At 41.4% G+C, this 17,378-nt stretch overlaps 1 protein-coding gene across 1 annotated transcript; it reads right to left on the bottom strand.

Moving 5' to 3' along the window:
* Window positions 1-410: 410 nt before the first annotated feature.
* LOC142217263 (intelectin-1-like) lies at window positions 411-12,581 on the bottom strand. The gene is made up of 6 exons (XM_075285457.1): window positions 12,359-12,581; window positions 10,373-10,620; window positions 8,334-8,492; window positions 5,650-5,770; window positions 2,070-2,176; window positions 411-569 (listed from the first exon to the last, which is right to left on the bottom strand). The coding sequence occupies exons 1-6, from the start codon at window positions 12,579-12,581 to the stop codon at window positions 417-419; spliced, it is 1,011 nt and encodes a 336-aa protein (XP_075141558.1). The 3' UTR covers window positions 411-416.
* Window positions 12,582-17,378: the final 4,797 nt, after the last annotated feature.

The raw sequence follows: 17,378 nt of genomic DNA, 5'->3' as shown, positions 1-17,378 counted from the left end.
CACTAAAGGGTTAAAATACACATACGGTATTGGAGTTATGTGTCCGTAATATTTATTTCAGCCATAAATTCTGCAATAAAAAAGTAACAATTTTGGGAAGGTTTTTGACATTTTCATGTGACTGTTAGGGGTTTAAGGCAAAGGATAAGCATGTAAGATTTCAATTTTCTATGTTTCTTCTGATCTAATAATATAGAAATAATAATAATTATGTTGAATATCTTTTAATATAAGCACCAGAGTGAAACAAACTTACAAGTGTCCTCAATGGCACTTATCTACATTTATCAACATACAATACTACAGATCACACAATATGTGAATGTATGATATACTCAGTAGCTTTACTAATCTCCATTGTATAAAATACAGGTAACGTGTTTTCAGTGGTGATTTATTCATGTCTGACAAGGAATTCATTCATAGAAGATAAGTATAGAAGTTTCTATAGAATCCTTGCTAACGCTCCATCCAGTATGTGTACCAACACCATCCCAATCCATTGCTGTAAAGTCTCCACATTGCCTGGGATCAGCTTCAGGAAAATATCCACCACCTCCAATACAGACCTGTAATGTAAGGAGAGATTTATAGCAACCATTAATATCATCTATGTATGTTATCTAGGAGAGTATATGACATTCTTAGCTATAACACTATTATTGCCCCATAATGGCCCCTGCACACAGTATTATGTCCCATAGTGGCCCTTGCACACAGTATTATGTCCCATAGTGGCCCCTGTACACAGTATTATTGCCCAATAGTGGCCCCTGCACGCAGTATTATGCCCCATAGTGGCCCCTGTACACAGCACTATGCCCCATAGTGGCCCTTGCACACAGTATTATCCCCCATAGTGGCCCCTGTACACAGTATTATGTCCCATAGTGACCCCTGCACATACTATTATTTCCCCTAGTGGCCCCTACACACACAGTATTATTGTGGACACCCGTATACAATTATTATACTCTGGGGTCTTTTCAGACCCCAGAGTATAATAATTGGAGACCCAGTAGAGGATACAAACATAACAAACACTGTTACTTACCTATCCCTGGCTCTGATGCGATCCCTGCTGATATCAGCTATCTTCAATGATGTACGGAACATCACATGACCTGGGCCTGCGTCGCAACGCATAAGGACGCAGGGCCTGGGCAAGGCCAGAAGTAGGCCTGAAGCCTACCTGATGCCCAGAGAGGTAAGTAACACAGTTTTTTTATGTTCTCTTACCTCCCCTGGGCCTCCGATCATTATACTCAGGGGTCTGAAAAGAGTATAAGAATTAATAATTGTAATAAATGCCTGGTCTACTTATAAAATATATTTCCTGTACGGTGAACATCAAAATCAAAAGTGCCAAAGCGCCGTTTTTTTCACTGTTTCGTCTCTGATTTATATAAAAGGTGATCTAAGCAATAGATATTCCCCAAAATGGTATAACTACGGTAGGTAAATCTGGCGCTGCCAGATTGTCCGTGCAAAAAAAACCTGTTAACCAGGTGGAGAGGCCACATATGCACACTGGCGGTTTGCTTTACAACACATTCAAATTATTCAAATTCACACAAACACGAGGTGAACATACAAACACCTTGCAGATGTTTTGTCCTTGGCAGGATTCAAACCCAGGACTCCAGCGCTGCAAGGCTGCAGTGCTAACCACTGAGCAACTGTGTTGCCCCTCTGTTTTTTTTTGTTTTTTGTTTTTTTTAAAATTTATTATCATGAGCATTTATCCTAAGGCAACATTAATTTCAGTGAAAGGGGGGCTTGTCACGTGACTGTTATTTTGTTATGGGGGATCCATGAAAACAGGTGCCCATCAGGTGTAAGCAAATCAGCTGTGAAAAATGGATGTTTCACTGCTGTTTTGCACCTCTTTCGTGTGAATGTAGTAAATAGTCCCTGCGTGCAGTAGTACAAGAGGTGAGCCATCGAAGAAAACAATTCACCATTTAAAAAAAAAATACATAACATTCCCTTTTTAAGTCTTAGCAATGAGTATAGAACATTTTAAGGTGTTGCTATGTGCAGGTACAATGGGCAATATTCTTACTTACATGTTCGGTATTACATTGATTAATCACTTTAATTCCAGCACATAACGCTACTGCTGCTTTTTCATTGTTGAAAACTCGAAATTGGATAAATCCAGCAGTGACCAAATCTGTGGATAAGAGTATAAATGTTACCATCTAAATGATGATATTAGACTTTATATAATACAGTGTCAATGAAAAAATGAGTAAGTTGGGATCCATTGGGGATCAGAACAACAGACATTACAATTTTCTTGAATGATGGACGAAAGACTTTTATTATCTATAATTGTACATAGGACTACAATAATATCTACTGTTACAGTACAGTAGGGTCAGTGTTAGGGGGGAAAACTGGGCAATTGCCAAGGGCCCCCACACCCAATGGGGGCCCCATACTTTGCCTACTATTAGGACTACTACTCAGATAAAAGCTGCTGATCACTGATTCTAAAGCTTGCTCCCATTTGGCAGCATCCCTGATTTCCCTCTCCTCATCCTCCTCACAAGCAGTGACTAATCCAGAATATCCTAGTGTTGTGATGGCAAACCAATGGCACATGTGCCAGAGAGGGCATGCAGAGCCCTCTCTGCTGGCACGTGTGCCATCGCCCGAATCGCTCACTAATGCGCAATGCAGTACAGATTCCCTGTTAGTGAGCGATCATTGCTTTCAGCTGTATGTGCAAATACCCGCCCTCATTGCTGCGGAGAACTCATTAGAATACCGGTAGCAACCACTATTTCTAAAGAACGGTGCAGCGGAGACCACATCTAAAGGTAAGAGACGAATAGCCTTTCTAAAAGCTATTCCGACATCTAAACCAGAAAAAAATGCGTTTTAGTGGTAGAATACTGTGTTGGCACTCCACAATAATTTATTCGTTTTTGGGTTGCACTTTAGGCAATCGGTCTCAAAAAAGTTTGCCATCACTGTCCTAGTGTGAAGGAGGAAGTCTACCCGATGTAAGAGCTTTCAACACTGCCAGACAGAGCTGCACTTGAGTTTCCTCCATTAACATTGCACCCAGCAATTCAGCCAAATTTGAGGGTATTTTTTTGGTAAAATATGTATATTTAATATGTATATATGTGTATATTTGTTTACATTGTCTTATATACTATGTGAGTCCTGTATATTTTTAGACAGGTATGTGTGTGTATATACAGTCCTATGAAAAAGTTTGGGCACCCCTATTAATCTTAATCATTTTTTGTTCTAAATATTTTGGTGTTTGCAACAGCCATTTCAGTTTGATATATCTAATAACTGATGGACACAGTAATATTTCAGGATTGAAATGAGGTTTATTGTACTAACAGAAAATGTGCAATATGCATTAAACCAAAATTTGACCGGTGCAAAAGTATGGGCACCCTTATCATTTTATTGATTTGAATTCCCCTAACTACTTTTTACTGACTTACTGAAGCACAAAATTGGTTTTGTAACCTCAGTGAGCTTTGAACTTCATAGCCAGATGTATCCAATCATAAGAAAAGGTATTTAAGGTGGCCAATTGCAAGTTGATCTCCTATTTGAATCTCCTCTGAAGAGTGGCATCATGGGCTACTCAAAACAACTCTCAAATGATCTGAAAACAAAGATTGTTCAACATAGTTGTTCAGGGGAAGGATACAAAAAGTTGTCTCAGAGATTTAACCTGTCAGTTTCCACTGTGAGGAACATAGTAAGGAAATGGAAGACCACAGGGACAGTTCTTGTTAAGCCCAGAAGTGGCAGGCCAAGAAAAATATCAGAAAGGCAGAGAAGAAGAATGGTGAGAACAGTCAAGGACAATCCACAGACCACCTCCAAAGAGCTGCAGCATCATCTTGCTGCAGATGGTGTCACTGTGCATCGGTCAACTATACAGCGCACTTTGCACAAATAGAAGCTGTATGGGAGAGTGATGAGAAAGAAGCCGTTTCTGCATGTACGCCACAAATAGAGTTGCCTGAGGTATGAAAAAGCACATTTGGACAAGGCAGCTTCATTTTGGAAACAAAAATTGAGTTGTTTGGTTATAAAAAAAGGCGTTATGCATGGCGTCCAAAAAGAAACAGCATTCCAAGAAAAACACATGCTACCCACTGTAAAATTTGGTGGAGGTTCCATCATGCTTTGGGGCTGTGTGGCCAATGCCGGCATCGGGAATCTTGTTAAAGTTGAGAGTTGCATGGATTCCACTCAGTATCAGCAGATTCTTGAGAATAATGTTCAAGAATCAGTGACGAAGTTGAAGTTACGCCGGGGATGGATATTTCAGCAAGACAATGATCCAAAACACCGCTCCAAATCCTCAGGCATTCATGCAGAGGAACAATTACAATGTTCTGGAATGGCCATCCCAGTCCCCAGACCTGAATATCATTGAACATCTGTGGGATGATTTGAAGCGGGCTGTCCATGCTCGGCGACCATCTAACTTAACTGAACTTGAATTGTTTGTCCAAAATACCTTTATCCAGGATCCAGGAACTGATTAAAAGCTACAGGAAGCGACTAGAGGCTGTTATCTTTGCAAAAGGAGGATCTACTAAATATTAATTTCACTTTTCTGTTGAGGTGCCCATACTTTTGCACCGGTCAAATTTTGGTTTAATGCATATTGCACATTTTCTGTTAGTACAATAAACCTCATTTCAATCCTGAAATATTACTGTGTCCATCAGTTATTAGATATATGAAACTGAAATGGCTGTTATAAACACCAAAATATTTAGAACTAAAAATGATTAAGATTAATAGGGGTGCCCAAACTTTTTCATAGGACTGTATTATATATTAATACATGCAAAGGGTCACAAGCCACTAGTTTGGCCCCATGCTGGAGAAAAGACTGGTGGAAACACATTGCATTTTTTTCTGCAGTGCAGAACACAGTTTTCCTCTGTGGACTTTCTGCACCTATTATACTTTTATAGGAAACGCCAGCATTTCTGAAGGTGTGATTGATATGCTGTGAAAACGCAGTTTTTCCCTGCAGATTTTTTTCTGCAAAGTGTGTATGGGATTAGCCAGACTCCCCTCCACTTTGCAGGTACTATAAAACGCTGCATTTTTGCAAAGTGGGTCCATGGCCTTAAAGACCATAGGAACACCCCTGTAAGAACCAGTGATAGGCACTTCAGTGCATTAATTTAACAGAATGTGACTATGTAGTAGGTACAGTATTTACACATTTGGGGCCTAACTTTTAATTTTGCCCAGGGCCCAACTTTGTCTAGGACAAAGAGAAGATGAGAGCTGCTTCCAGGACACCACATAGGTGAGGAAATAAGGTCCAGAATAAGAAATGCAAATGCCTCAAAAGGGGCTTTATAGCTTTAGAAAAACATCTTATGGCCACTACACATGGCTCAAAATAATAGGTAGACACATACCCACCATTACAATCTTGGTGGTCTCTATTTACATTATTTGCAGCAATGGTATAACTTACATATCATATACGTGACTACATTTTGGTCAATTTTTGAATACACCACCAGATTCAGCGTGGAATTGTCTAAGCCCATGCCCCCCCTCTGTACATCATCATGGTTTGCACAGGTTTGTATACATCTCTTCTATTATGATATGAAATGATAATCTTACTTTTAGCATTTGGTGAATACAGATTGAATGTTTCCTCTGCACTCCCATGATCATAAACTACTGGAACAGCCGGACCGTTGTCATCGGGACATGTACCAGTATTATATATTACTGGGTATTGCTAAAAGAGAAAAGATCATTTATGTTGAAATGTAATATAATCTTGAACCATTGGCTCTTTCTCTTCTCTAGGTCCATAAACCTCTCTTTACATGATCTCATTGTTTGGTGACATCAGCATTCCCCACCCTCACCCTGACACGCCTCTAAATATTTACATTTTTATAATATGTCTCTGCGGGGTCTTTGACCCAGGGTCTCTGGCAGGGACGTAACTACCCGGGTAGCAGTGGTAGTGGCTGCCACAGGGCCAGGGACATTAGGTGGCCCGGCGACACCTGCTACCGCTGCGTTGTTTTTTTTTAATAGGCGGTACCAGCTGGAGTTACTGTCTGTCTCTACCAGTTTTTTTTTTTTGCATCTAGAAACTGGGACTTTGCCCATTCTTCTTTGCAAAATAACCCAAGCTCAGACAGATTGGATGGAGAGCGTCTGTGAACAGCAATTTTCATGTCTTGCCGCAGATGCTCAATGGGGTTTAGGGGTATGAACAGGGGAGTAACTACCGGGGTAGCAGCTGCCACAGGGCCCAGGACATTAGGGGCCTGGCGACAGCTGCTACCACTGCTTTTTTTGTTTTTTTTTGTAAAAGGCTGTTACCGGCCATTGATAGGCCGAGTTACTCCAGCCAGTAACAGGCCCTACTTACTTACCAATCCTGGCAGGGACAGGGATTGGTAAGTGACACCACGGGCCCCACAAGCACTATTATACTAGAGGGGCTTTTCAGACCCCCAAGTATAATGATCGGAGGCCCAGGAGAGGTAAGGGAACATGAAAAAACAGTGTTACTTACCTCTCCAGGCAGGCTTCGGGCCTACTTGCGTGACATCCCTGACGTCACATGACAAGGAACTGCGTCAATATGTGTCATGATGCAGGCCCCCTGGTCACATGACATCCCGGACGTCATTGAAGATGTCCAATAGCGGCGGAGAGTGCAGGGGAGTTTTATGTTTTTATCCCCCCTCGGTCTCTGAAAAGACCCCAGAGTATAATAATTGTTTATGGGTGGCCACAATGGAGCTTAATACTGTGTGCAGGGGCCACTATGGGGCATAATACTGGGTGCCGGGGCCACTATGGGACATAATACTATGTGCAGGGGTAATAATAGTGTGTGCAGGGGTCACTATGGGGCATAATACTGTGTGCAGGAGCCACTATGGGGCATAATACTATGTTCAGGGGCCACTATGGGGCATAATACTGTGTGCAGGGGCCACTATGGGGCATAATACTGTGTGCAGGAGCCACTATGGGGCATAATACTATGTGCAGGGGTAATAATAGTGTGTGCAGGGGCCACTATGGGGCATAATACTGTGTGCAGGAGCCACCATGGGGCATAATACTATGCGCAGGGGCCACAATGGGGCATAATACTATGTGCAGGGGCCACAATGGGGCATAATACTGTGTGCAGGAGCCACTATGGGGCATAATACTATGTGCAGGGGTAATAATAGTGTGTGCAGGGGCCACTATGGGTCATAATACTGTGTGCAGGAGCCACCATGGGGCATAATACTATGTGCAGGGGCCACAATGGGGCATAATACTGTGTGCGGGGGCCACTATGGGGCATATTAGTGTACACATAAATGCAGGGGGAATCGGTTGGTCGAAGTCTTTGGCATCAGTTGGGGGGGGGGGGGGGCATGTCAAAAATTCGCCACGGGGCTCTGTCATTCCTAGTTACGCTACTGGTCTCTGGTGTAGGATTACTGGTTTTCTGAATAAAGGGAGTCTTGTAAGGTCCAAAATGCCTTCCAAACCTATGATAGTACCAAGTAGGGGTCTTTAGTAGGATCATAAACATAGCTGGTGGTTCCATAACTATAAAACAACGTAGAGATAATCGTCTTGTTATAAATGCAAATTTTATGCAAATTTTCCAACGTTTCCAGATTTGCCTACTGACAACAACAATGTGGACAGAGGTTGAATGTCAAACATGGCTAAAGTGGAGAATTATGCACCATCAATTCCTATAGATCAGGGGTAGGGAACGTACGGCTCTTCAGCTGTTGCAAAACTGCAACTCCCAGCATGCATACTTGCTCTGCTGTTTTTGGAACTCCCATGGAAGTGAATGGAGCATGATGGGAGTTGTAGTTTCACAGCAGCTGGAGAGCCAAAGGTTCCCTACCCCTGCTATAGATGAAGCATTTACAACTATCTGTAGGTAATTCTAGGCAATTATATCTGCCCTTTAGCGGGGCATTCTGCGGGAGGAAGAACATATACAGGGAAGAGATTTGGGCACGGCCTTATGTGTTTTTTGGTTATTTATGTTTTGGTGATTCATGTTCTTTGGTTAATTGTTAAATTATGTTGGTCAATAAACTGTGGCCAACCCCACATTTATCCACATTGAGGTCTCTGTTGTCATTATTAATAAAATGGTAATATAAGGGGTTTAATCATAATACACAACACCCACATGTTCAACCAAGAGGTTCAAGGGGTGTGGAAGTCCATTCAGTCTAAAGGGCCCTACATAGCTCTATTATTGATTTGGGAGGATTTTCGGATAGACAGTCCCTCTTTAAAATAGTTACCTTGTAGAGATGGAAGAGATTTCCTCCATTGCTAATCAGGAAGCCGTCTTGTGTGCGATATCTTAGATGAGACTTTCTCCTCCACAGGTGGAGGGGAGTCTTGTTCGGTACATGCCATAAACCCACATTGGCAGCAGAGATATCATAGTAACCTGGATTCTGAATAGATAGGATAAAATATATAGAAAGGTTAAAAAACCATAACAAACTTATCAGACAATGATTATTTTCATGACGCAAACTCTGACTCAAATAGTAGCACCGGGATTTTCAAGTAGATACATTTTAGAATCCATCACTTAAAGGGGATTTCTTATCATATAAAGTGATGGTGTTTCACTTAGGAAATGCTGTCACTAAACAATACGTGGGATTTTTACGATCAACCGCACTGAACCATTTATACACCCCCTCCCTTCAACCATACGATGCACACCCCTTACAAATAAGGACATACAAATAACGACAGACACTAGATTGGTGGGTAAATTGTAGGGGTTGGACACAGCTTTATTAAATAACTATAGCATGTAAGCAGAATCTTGTTGTCCCATGATGACCTGTATGACGTGTCACTTATGCCGGCCACCGCATCCACAGTGGGCATGTGTTAGATGTTCCACCAGGTGACATGTCTATACTCCTCTAACAGATGAAAGGGGACAAGATCCGCCATATGCCACTGGAACTTGGAATAAACCTACACCAGGGTCCGACCCGCCCCCCGCTATTTGCAGCAGGATCAGAGCCCTGCAAAACATACTCCTATTATGACCTTCCAATTGCTGGTGTCGAACAACCACCCTGCTCCGAGACCGCACATGCTGCAACACCCACATGTTCAACATCCTCCTGGATCTCTCAAGGGCCGATGGGTCACGAATGTCGCGCCAATGGGCCCTTGGAACAATCTCCAACCACACCACCTCTACGGCAGGAAAAAAAAACCTGAATCAGTGAAATTAGCTCGGACAACTGCAGTGAACCGATGTCATTGCCACCTGCATGGATCACCAGCACCACAGAGGCCTGAGAGACTCTACTGGCAGACACGACGTCAGGCAAGACCTGCCACCATCTCAAGCCACGCACGCCTTGTCAACGTAATTCAATATCATGGAAGCCCAACTGGAGGCCACCTGGACGAACTGCTGCACTTCTCGCCATGCAGTAAACATGAATGGCCAATGATCCAAACCAACGGGGGTTACCGTGGCCAGTCCAAGTTGAAGCCATGAGAGATTCTCTCTGCAATGGAGCTAATGCTGGATCAGCATGTCCCAGAGGAAGGGAGGGCACGGGCAGCCTGCCGAATCCACACTTGGATGAAAATCTTTGAAGTGCTCCCACGATCAGGATGAGGGGCAGTTGCACTGATATGGCAGAGGTGGAGCCAGCGGAGTTGGTCCAGGCACCGTGGCAGCACAGACGAATTGTCCTGGGTGGTCCTGGGTTCCTTTCTGTCACTATGACTCCGAGACCTGTACAAATCCTAAGAAGAAGATGAAGAGTGCGACACCGACCGCCCCTATCAGAGTTATGGGAGTGCCGTCTTCTCTGTAACTGGGAACTATGATGACTCCGCTAACTCCCAGATCGTGAACTGTTACGGGACCTATGCTGTCTATAGCGGGAACCCCTACAGCTATCAGAGCGGTTACCAGACCTAACAGACCCAGAATCAGCCTCTGAACCCCTGTAGAAGCAGGTTGTCGAGTAACTTGAGTTGTGGGACACTGAATGCAGCCAATGGTCTTGGCACAAGAGGAGTATCTGGAACGTAATCTAGTGTGAACGCTCCCTATATATCAAGCAACAGGGGGGAGAGGCAAATTGCAGCGCAGCCGATTCAATGGGATGTCAGGGGTGGAAAATGAAGAGGAATCTGAAGCTGATGTCTATCTCAGATTACTCTTCATTTTCTGAAGTATGAATGGGCCCTTATATTGGTTTCTTTCTGACGTACATGACCTTGGTAAGGAATCCCTCCATTTATACAACAATATAGTTTTGCATTAGTATAATAAAGTAATAGTTACCTTGTAGTCATCACTGGTGGCCCCATCAACGAGCCCAAATGTGGCATAATTTGCCCAGTTCCCATCTCCTTCAGGATTGTTCTCATTGTTCCCTTGTTGACTGGACCAGCGATCCCCGGTTGTGCACTTTCCATTAATATTGTTCTCGTGTATACTTGCCACTAATGTCCAGCCTCCTCCATTGGTCGTCATGTCACAAAATGTTTGGTAGGAAATTCCATGTACCGTAGTTAATGTATAAACGCCATCTGTTAGCACAGAAATATGTAGGATTTACTGCAAAGATCATATCATAGTATATTATGGGCAATTTTAGCTGGCATGTTAGGCACAGCTTGTAAACCTGTAATAGATGTGTTACCCTATTCCTTAGTATTATTTAAAGAGGACCTTTCACGTCCTCGGGCACATGCGGTGTAATACACCGCTAGAAAGCTGACAGCGCATTGAATTCAGCACACTGTCGGCTTTCTAGCAGTGTATTACACCGCATGTGCCCGTGGAGGTGAAAGGTCCTCTTTAATAGCAGGCAATAGTTAGAGTGCCATTACTGTCTATGGCAAGCAGAAATGAGACTCTATTGGGCAAAAGGGCAAAAATTGTATCATAGAGCAGTGGAAAAGCATTGTCTGGTCAGATGAATCCAGATTTCTGTTGCACCCTACAGATAGGAGGATCAGAATTTGGAGCAAGTAGCACAAGGTGATGAACCCTGGTCAGGTGTGGAGGTGGATTAACAGTGTACAGATGTTTTCTCTCATACCTGTAGATGTATACCTACCTTCTGCTCAATCCACTCCTGCCTTTGGCTCTTATGTAAACCCAAATTTAATTTGCATGCAAAAATTGGTTGCCACATTCAGGGATTTTGCATTAACATTTGCACAGGTACATGTAGAAATGTGTGGTACGTATGAACGCCTGACATCCTACAGATTTTGGAAAGTAGATTTTGTTTGATGTGACTTTTTGCTTGGATTACAATTTTAGCAACTAATGTAAATTTATATGTATTTGTTTTGTTTTTTGACCAAAAAAATCACTTTAACTGTAAAGTTGCATGAAAGTGACATTTTGTACACATTGCTGAGTGGCATTTTGACATTGTAGCAATTTTCTACACTAAGAAAATATATAGGCATGGAGGTTTGCATAATTTTTAATGCTATAATTTAGGTTTTATTTGGATATCTGTCTCTAGATTCAAACCCTCACCGTTTGGGGACCAAAAAAATGGAAACTCAATCCGCTTACAAAGTGGTTACGCATGGAAACCTACAGACTCCATAGACAACAATGAGGTTCACCTGGTTTCCGCCTGAAAAAAGCGGAAAGAAAAGTCCTGTTTCCTGCATTCCATAGGTAGAATTTACATGTTGCGGTTTAGAAAAATGCAATGGTTTTTGAAATCACAGCCTTTCTGCTGCAGATATTTTTCTGCAATGTGTGGATGGGATTAGCCAAAATCCCATCCACTTTACAGGTACTGTAAAAAGGAGATACCCTTGTAGGGTGCCTCCTATGCAATTGACTTAAATTGGTAGCCCCGATCCACTGCATTATTTGTACTGTAAAATGCTGCGGTTTTTGTAATATTGTTTCCATCATGGTCAAAATGCAATGTAATCACAACGTGGGACCCTGAATTATAGTGGAATTTGGGGTGAGCACAAAGCATTTAGACAGGAAGCCACAGAGGAGGGTGTTGTAGCTGAGTTGTAGGTGAGAGATGATGAGGGCAGGAACAGGCATTTTTGTTGGCTCAAGGTAAAGAAAAGAGCAGATTTAAGAAATTTTTCAGTTGGAGGAGACTGGAGATGGTAAGGGCCTGGATGTGCAACTTGAAAGACAGGAAAGCAATGCTGTGTATATGGACTTGGCACATGGAGTGATTCTATAGTGGTTTAGAGCTATATTGTACCAATTTTTTTTTCAGCAAATATTTATACTGATGAATTTCTATCAACTCAAAAAAAAAGGGCTCACCTTGGGCATTGGTGTTGGACTCTTTGATTTCCTTGCAGCTCCTGTACTTGTGGTTGTTTTCGCAAGAACATTTACTTGATCCATCTTTGTCCCAGCATGCCAAGAGATTAAGAATACTTTTCTTCTTCTCAAGATGGGAAATATTGTCTGATAAAATATGACAAATTATCTTGTAACTGTATCTCACTAGAAAAGAATGAACGTCACACTTGAGTTGTGCCATGAGTACGTAAACTCATTCAGAGTGACCGGCCTAAAAAATAGATCCCATTGACTTGAATGGGTGCCAGCATATGTGCACTCCCCATTCAAATCAAAGGGAGGCTTTTTTTTTTTTTTTTTTTTTTACCTATTGCTTTCAATGTGATACGCGCGTATGCCGGCACCCATAGAAGTCAATGAGATCTGTTTTAACGCCGCTCACTCTGAACGTGTTTACGTTCAGAATGAGCGGAGCATAAACTCCGTGTGAAGGCTCCCTTAGAGTAAAAAACGTTTTTTGGTATTCGCAGACTCTACATAATTGAAAGAAGTGATAGTACAATTAATAAGAACAAAAGTGCACAATGATACATATATACAATATATTACACTAACAGCCGTACTGGGGATTGCAAGCAATATAGACTTCCAAAGGCGTCATTTCTTAAGACATTCACTAGGTGGCGACACTACAGAAAGAGATATGAGTGAATGAAAGACTCAAGCTATATAAAACAAGCAAACAAGTGATCTGTCTCCATGGGGTTAAGTTCAATAATCACAGAGTACAAGTGAATAAAGTAACATAAGACATTGTAGGATATACAATAATTACAGTAATGGATCAGGTAAGTATCAGCGACAACTGTGAATCATAAGACAATAATAATCAGCCATATCTAGGATCATGGAACAGTACAAGATGAGCAGTAAACAAAGGCCATATGGAACTTAACCCCATGGAGACAGATCACTTGTTTGCTTGTTTTATATAGCTTGAGTCTTTTATTCACTCATATCACTTTCTGTAGTGTCGTCACCTAGTGAATGTCTTAAGAAATGGCGCCTTTGGAAGTCTATATTATACTGCCTGCAATCCCCAGCACGGCTGTTTGTGTAATATATTGTATATATGTATCATTGTGCACTTTTATTCTTATTAATTGTACTATCACTTCTTTCAATTATGCAGAGTCCGAAGAAGGTATCTGCGAATACCGAAAAACGTTTTTTACTCTAACTCTACTACCATCACAAGTGTGAATAAACAGAAAAACTCACTCGCACAGCTCAAGTGTGACGTTCATTCTTTACTTGGTTGCTACGGGTTGGAACCCTACGTCTACACGAATAAGAATCCTAAACTGCACCCCTCAATACTACTGTGTCACTAGAGATATACAAAAAAAATGACAGCTACATTGTTGGGATAGGAATTTTGTTTTTCCTTTTATAACATTTTTCTTGTCTCTTAAAGGGATTTTATCATTCAGAAAATGTATTTTGAGCTAAGCATATGCCTGAATAGCCTTTAAAAAGGTTATTCAGGTGCTGCCTCCAGTTCTTCCAAAGACCCCCCTGTTTTTAGTAAAATTGGGTAAATACTATATGCTAATGAGGCTCATTGAGCACCCTGGGCGTTCCCCAGGGCCAGCGAGCACCCCCTGCGTCATACCACTGAAACCCCCCTCTATTGCTTGTACTCCAAAAAGACCTCCTCCTCCAGACAGCCCATATCTTCTATAATCTCTCTCCGGGTGGTTGAAATCCCATGCATGCGCAGTAACGCTCCATTCTGAGCGCTAATGTGCATGCCACAGTAGAGAAATGCAACGGTTATGCAGTTTAAGGCTTACTGCATCAAGGTTTTTCCCGCAGCGCTTTTCTCAGAAAGTTCACAGAGTTTTCCTCTGCAGACTTTCTGCTTCAATTATACCTATAGGGAAACTTCCACCATTTCCGCAGGTATACTTGACATGCTGCGATCTCTAAAAATGTGATGGATTTGGAAATCACAGCATATCCGCCACAGATATTTTTCTACTTAATTCCACTCACTTTGCAGGGATTGTAAATTGCACTCAGCTTCTCTCCTGTCTACTTTATCCTAAACTTCCTTTTTTGACTGACAAGTCTGTGGGCTCAGGACAGCTGTGTGCTCCCAAAGGATAACTGCAGCATCTGATAATACAGCCAATCTAGTCATGCAATACATGCTCATTCAGCCGAATACAGCCTTCATCTGAAATCATTACCATAGGGTTTATAGTCACTCACCACAAGAATCAGAATGACCAGTAGTAAACATGAGACCCAACAGGAAAAAACAGCAGACCAGCATCTTCCTCCTGTAGGCAGGCGAAAGGCAATGGTAAAATACAGTCAGATGTGAATATCGTTGTATGAAAGCAGTTTTCCCATGAACAAAATCATATTTAAATTTGTAGACATTTAAAAGTTGAACATTTTTGCAAATTGAAATAATAAAAAATTTGGCAGCGTTTTAAAAATTTTCTCTAATCATCTTAGTGGTGTTAGAGTTAAGTCCTCCATCTTTGTATTTTGTGAGCCATCTTGTACTCTTTCACATATAAACTGTATAAGTATGTATTTTTCTGCTTAAGTCAAGGAGGCCCCTTGTTAGACTTTAAGGAATGTGATAATGAACGTTAATGCATAGGTTGCTAATCCTTATCTCTCAAGGGCCTCATTTTGAGAAGATGCAGCTGATTTTGTATATCTCTTATCTCCTTTACATGATGTCTGGACACATAACCAACAAAAGTATTAATCTTATGGTATCTGGGCACTCTGTCATATTTTATGGTATATGAAGGTCACTTAGAGTGTATAGACACAGAGTCTATGGAACGTGTCATCTTATCTCTTTTGCCATGATATATACATATAGACATAGTCTGGGATGTTAGCTCACACATAAGTATTTTGAATCCTTCTTTGTTTCATGGGAAAGTCCATCCCAGTGTGGAAAGCTATAATGAGATGCAGATTATAATGAGCCTCAGCCAATAGCCATGTGCCAGGCTTGTCTTATATCTCTATAACCAATCATGTTCTACTGATTAGAATAGCCAAGCCAGCTCTTTGTCTGTAATGTATTTAAACTACCTTTTTCTTACAATAAAATTAGAACTCTTTTGATACACTACCATCTTGTGTCTTAATCAGTTCTCCAGGCCTAAAAGAAAGATGGCTGCAGTCCATCTAGGCCTGTTAATTAATTATCTAATTAGGACCTCTACAACATACGGAGGGATCCATATGTCCCTATCAGTGGTAACATCTCTTTGTCTTGATCGGTTGGATATGACTTTCTATGATCTTGAACTTGGGCCCCACGTAGCATAACTAATGCTGCATTTTACAGTGCCTGCAGTACATTGCAGAAAAATATCCACAGTGGACGTTGTGCAATTCCCAAAACCGTTGCATTTTTGTTGATCGCAGAATGTTTATTAGACCTATGGAAATACTGGTGTTTTCTGTAGAGGTGTAATTGAAGCAGAAAACTTTGCTGACTTTCTATGAAATGCAATGCGGGAAAAAACAAAATGTGGTTTTTGTTGCAGCCCCTTTTCGCTGTGGCCTGCTACGTGGCGCCTTAGCCTCAAGCAACAAATTAGTGGAAGACATTGTGTACACTGCACTATTACTTGATAGCAAAACCAGAAAATCTCACTCTGAAAGAATTGTGTTCCCTGGATTCAGACTGTTTAATAAATTCTGCCGCAGATATACTGTTTGCTATACATGAAATATATGTCACAAAACTCAACATTGTTGTGGAGTTGTGTCATTGTCACTTACATGTTGTAGCAGGACTGGAGACGTCTTGATATAAGCTACCAATCCTTCCAACCCAAGTCTGCCAGAAAGATGAAGATGACAGTCAAGATTCTGGGCTGCAGTCAGGACTCTTCATACAGCTACAATATACAATGACTTTGCAAAAAGTATGCAGTGACAAATATGCAATAAGTCTTGATTGAAAAAGTATCCTAGCATTTTGTTCCTGCTGGTTCTGTGCAAACCTATGTGTTTCCATGGCTATAGATTATAAACAAACCTTGTGTAGTCAGATCCTTAAGGCGCATTCCCTTCTGTCTACTTCTTGCCTACATACATCCCATAGGTTAGCATGAAACCGATGACTAATTTCACAAAAAAAAGGGGGGAATGTCCTGCACAATAGAAGATGCCAAATAAAGTAGCAGCTAAAACCCCTGCATTTAACTCTATGGTGTTCTAATACAAATATATTGTTGCAAAGTTACAGCAATGTATGACACTTAATAGAACCACAAATGTTTAGGGCACTCTGCTATCACTCCTTAATTTTGGGAATCCTGTCTTTGAACACCCCAGATTATAACATATTAAACTCCATAAAGCAAATAACATGTTTAGTTTTTGATTTTTTTGTTTTTTTTTACCAAAAATAAGTAATGGCTAAATAAAGAATGTCTTACCAGTCCAGAGCCCTTGCTACTGAAATGTTCGATATCCTCGAAGTCCTCCCTAGTGTAACAGCGGCTTTATATTGGTAACCAAACGTCCTTGCACTAGCAGGTTTCGTCATCAGATCAGGTTAGGTTACTATGTCAGGTCATGCCTAATACATTTATACACATCACCTTTATACATGTTTGCCTATGATCTTATAACGTTCATATTACACATGTTCTGTTATTTTCTTACATTCTGGACATTGACAAACAGGATCATTGGGCTGAGAGAAGCAGGAGGGTCATTTTGACAAATTGCCCACCATTTGGACTTCGCTTTTAGGACTTTTGGGGAGGTCACATGCCGGGCATTTATATAGTTACTGTATATATCTGACATTGTAAAAACTAGAACAGTGCTTCTGGTGACATATGAAAGAGGAGATAGGTTATAATCACGGTTGGGATTGGGAGCAGCTGCAGTTACATATAGGAAGTAAGTCACACGTATAGTTAGGTTATCAGTTCTGTTTAGGTAGTTGCTCAGACGAGCAGGTTTTTATTTTGTTTTT

The sequence above is a fragment of the Leptodactylus fuscus genome, chromosome 8 (assembly GCF_031893055.1).
Source record: "Leptodactylus fuscus isolate aLepFus1 chromosome 8, aLepFus1.hap2, whole genome shotgun sequence".
Lineage (NCBI taxonomy): Eukaryota > Metazoa > Chordata > Amphibia > Anura > Leptodactylidae > Leptodactylus > Leptodactylus fuscus.
Note: the sequence above shows the minus strand (reverse complement) of the source record. Positions and strands in the feature narration are given on the sequence as shown.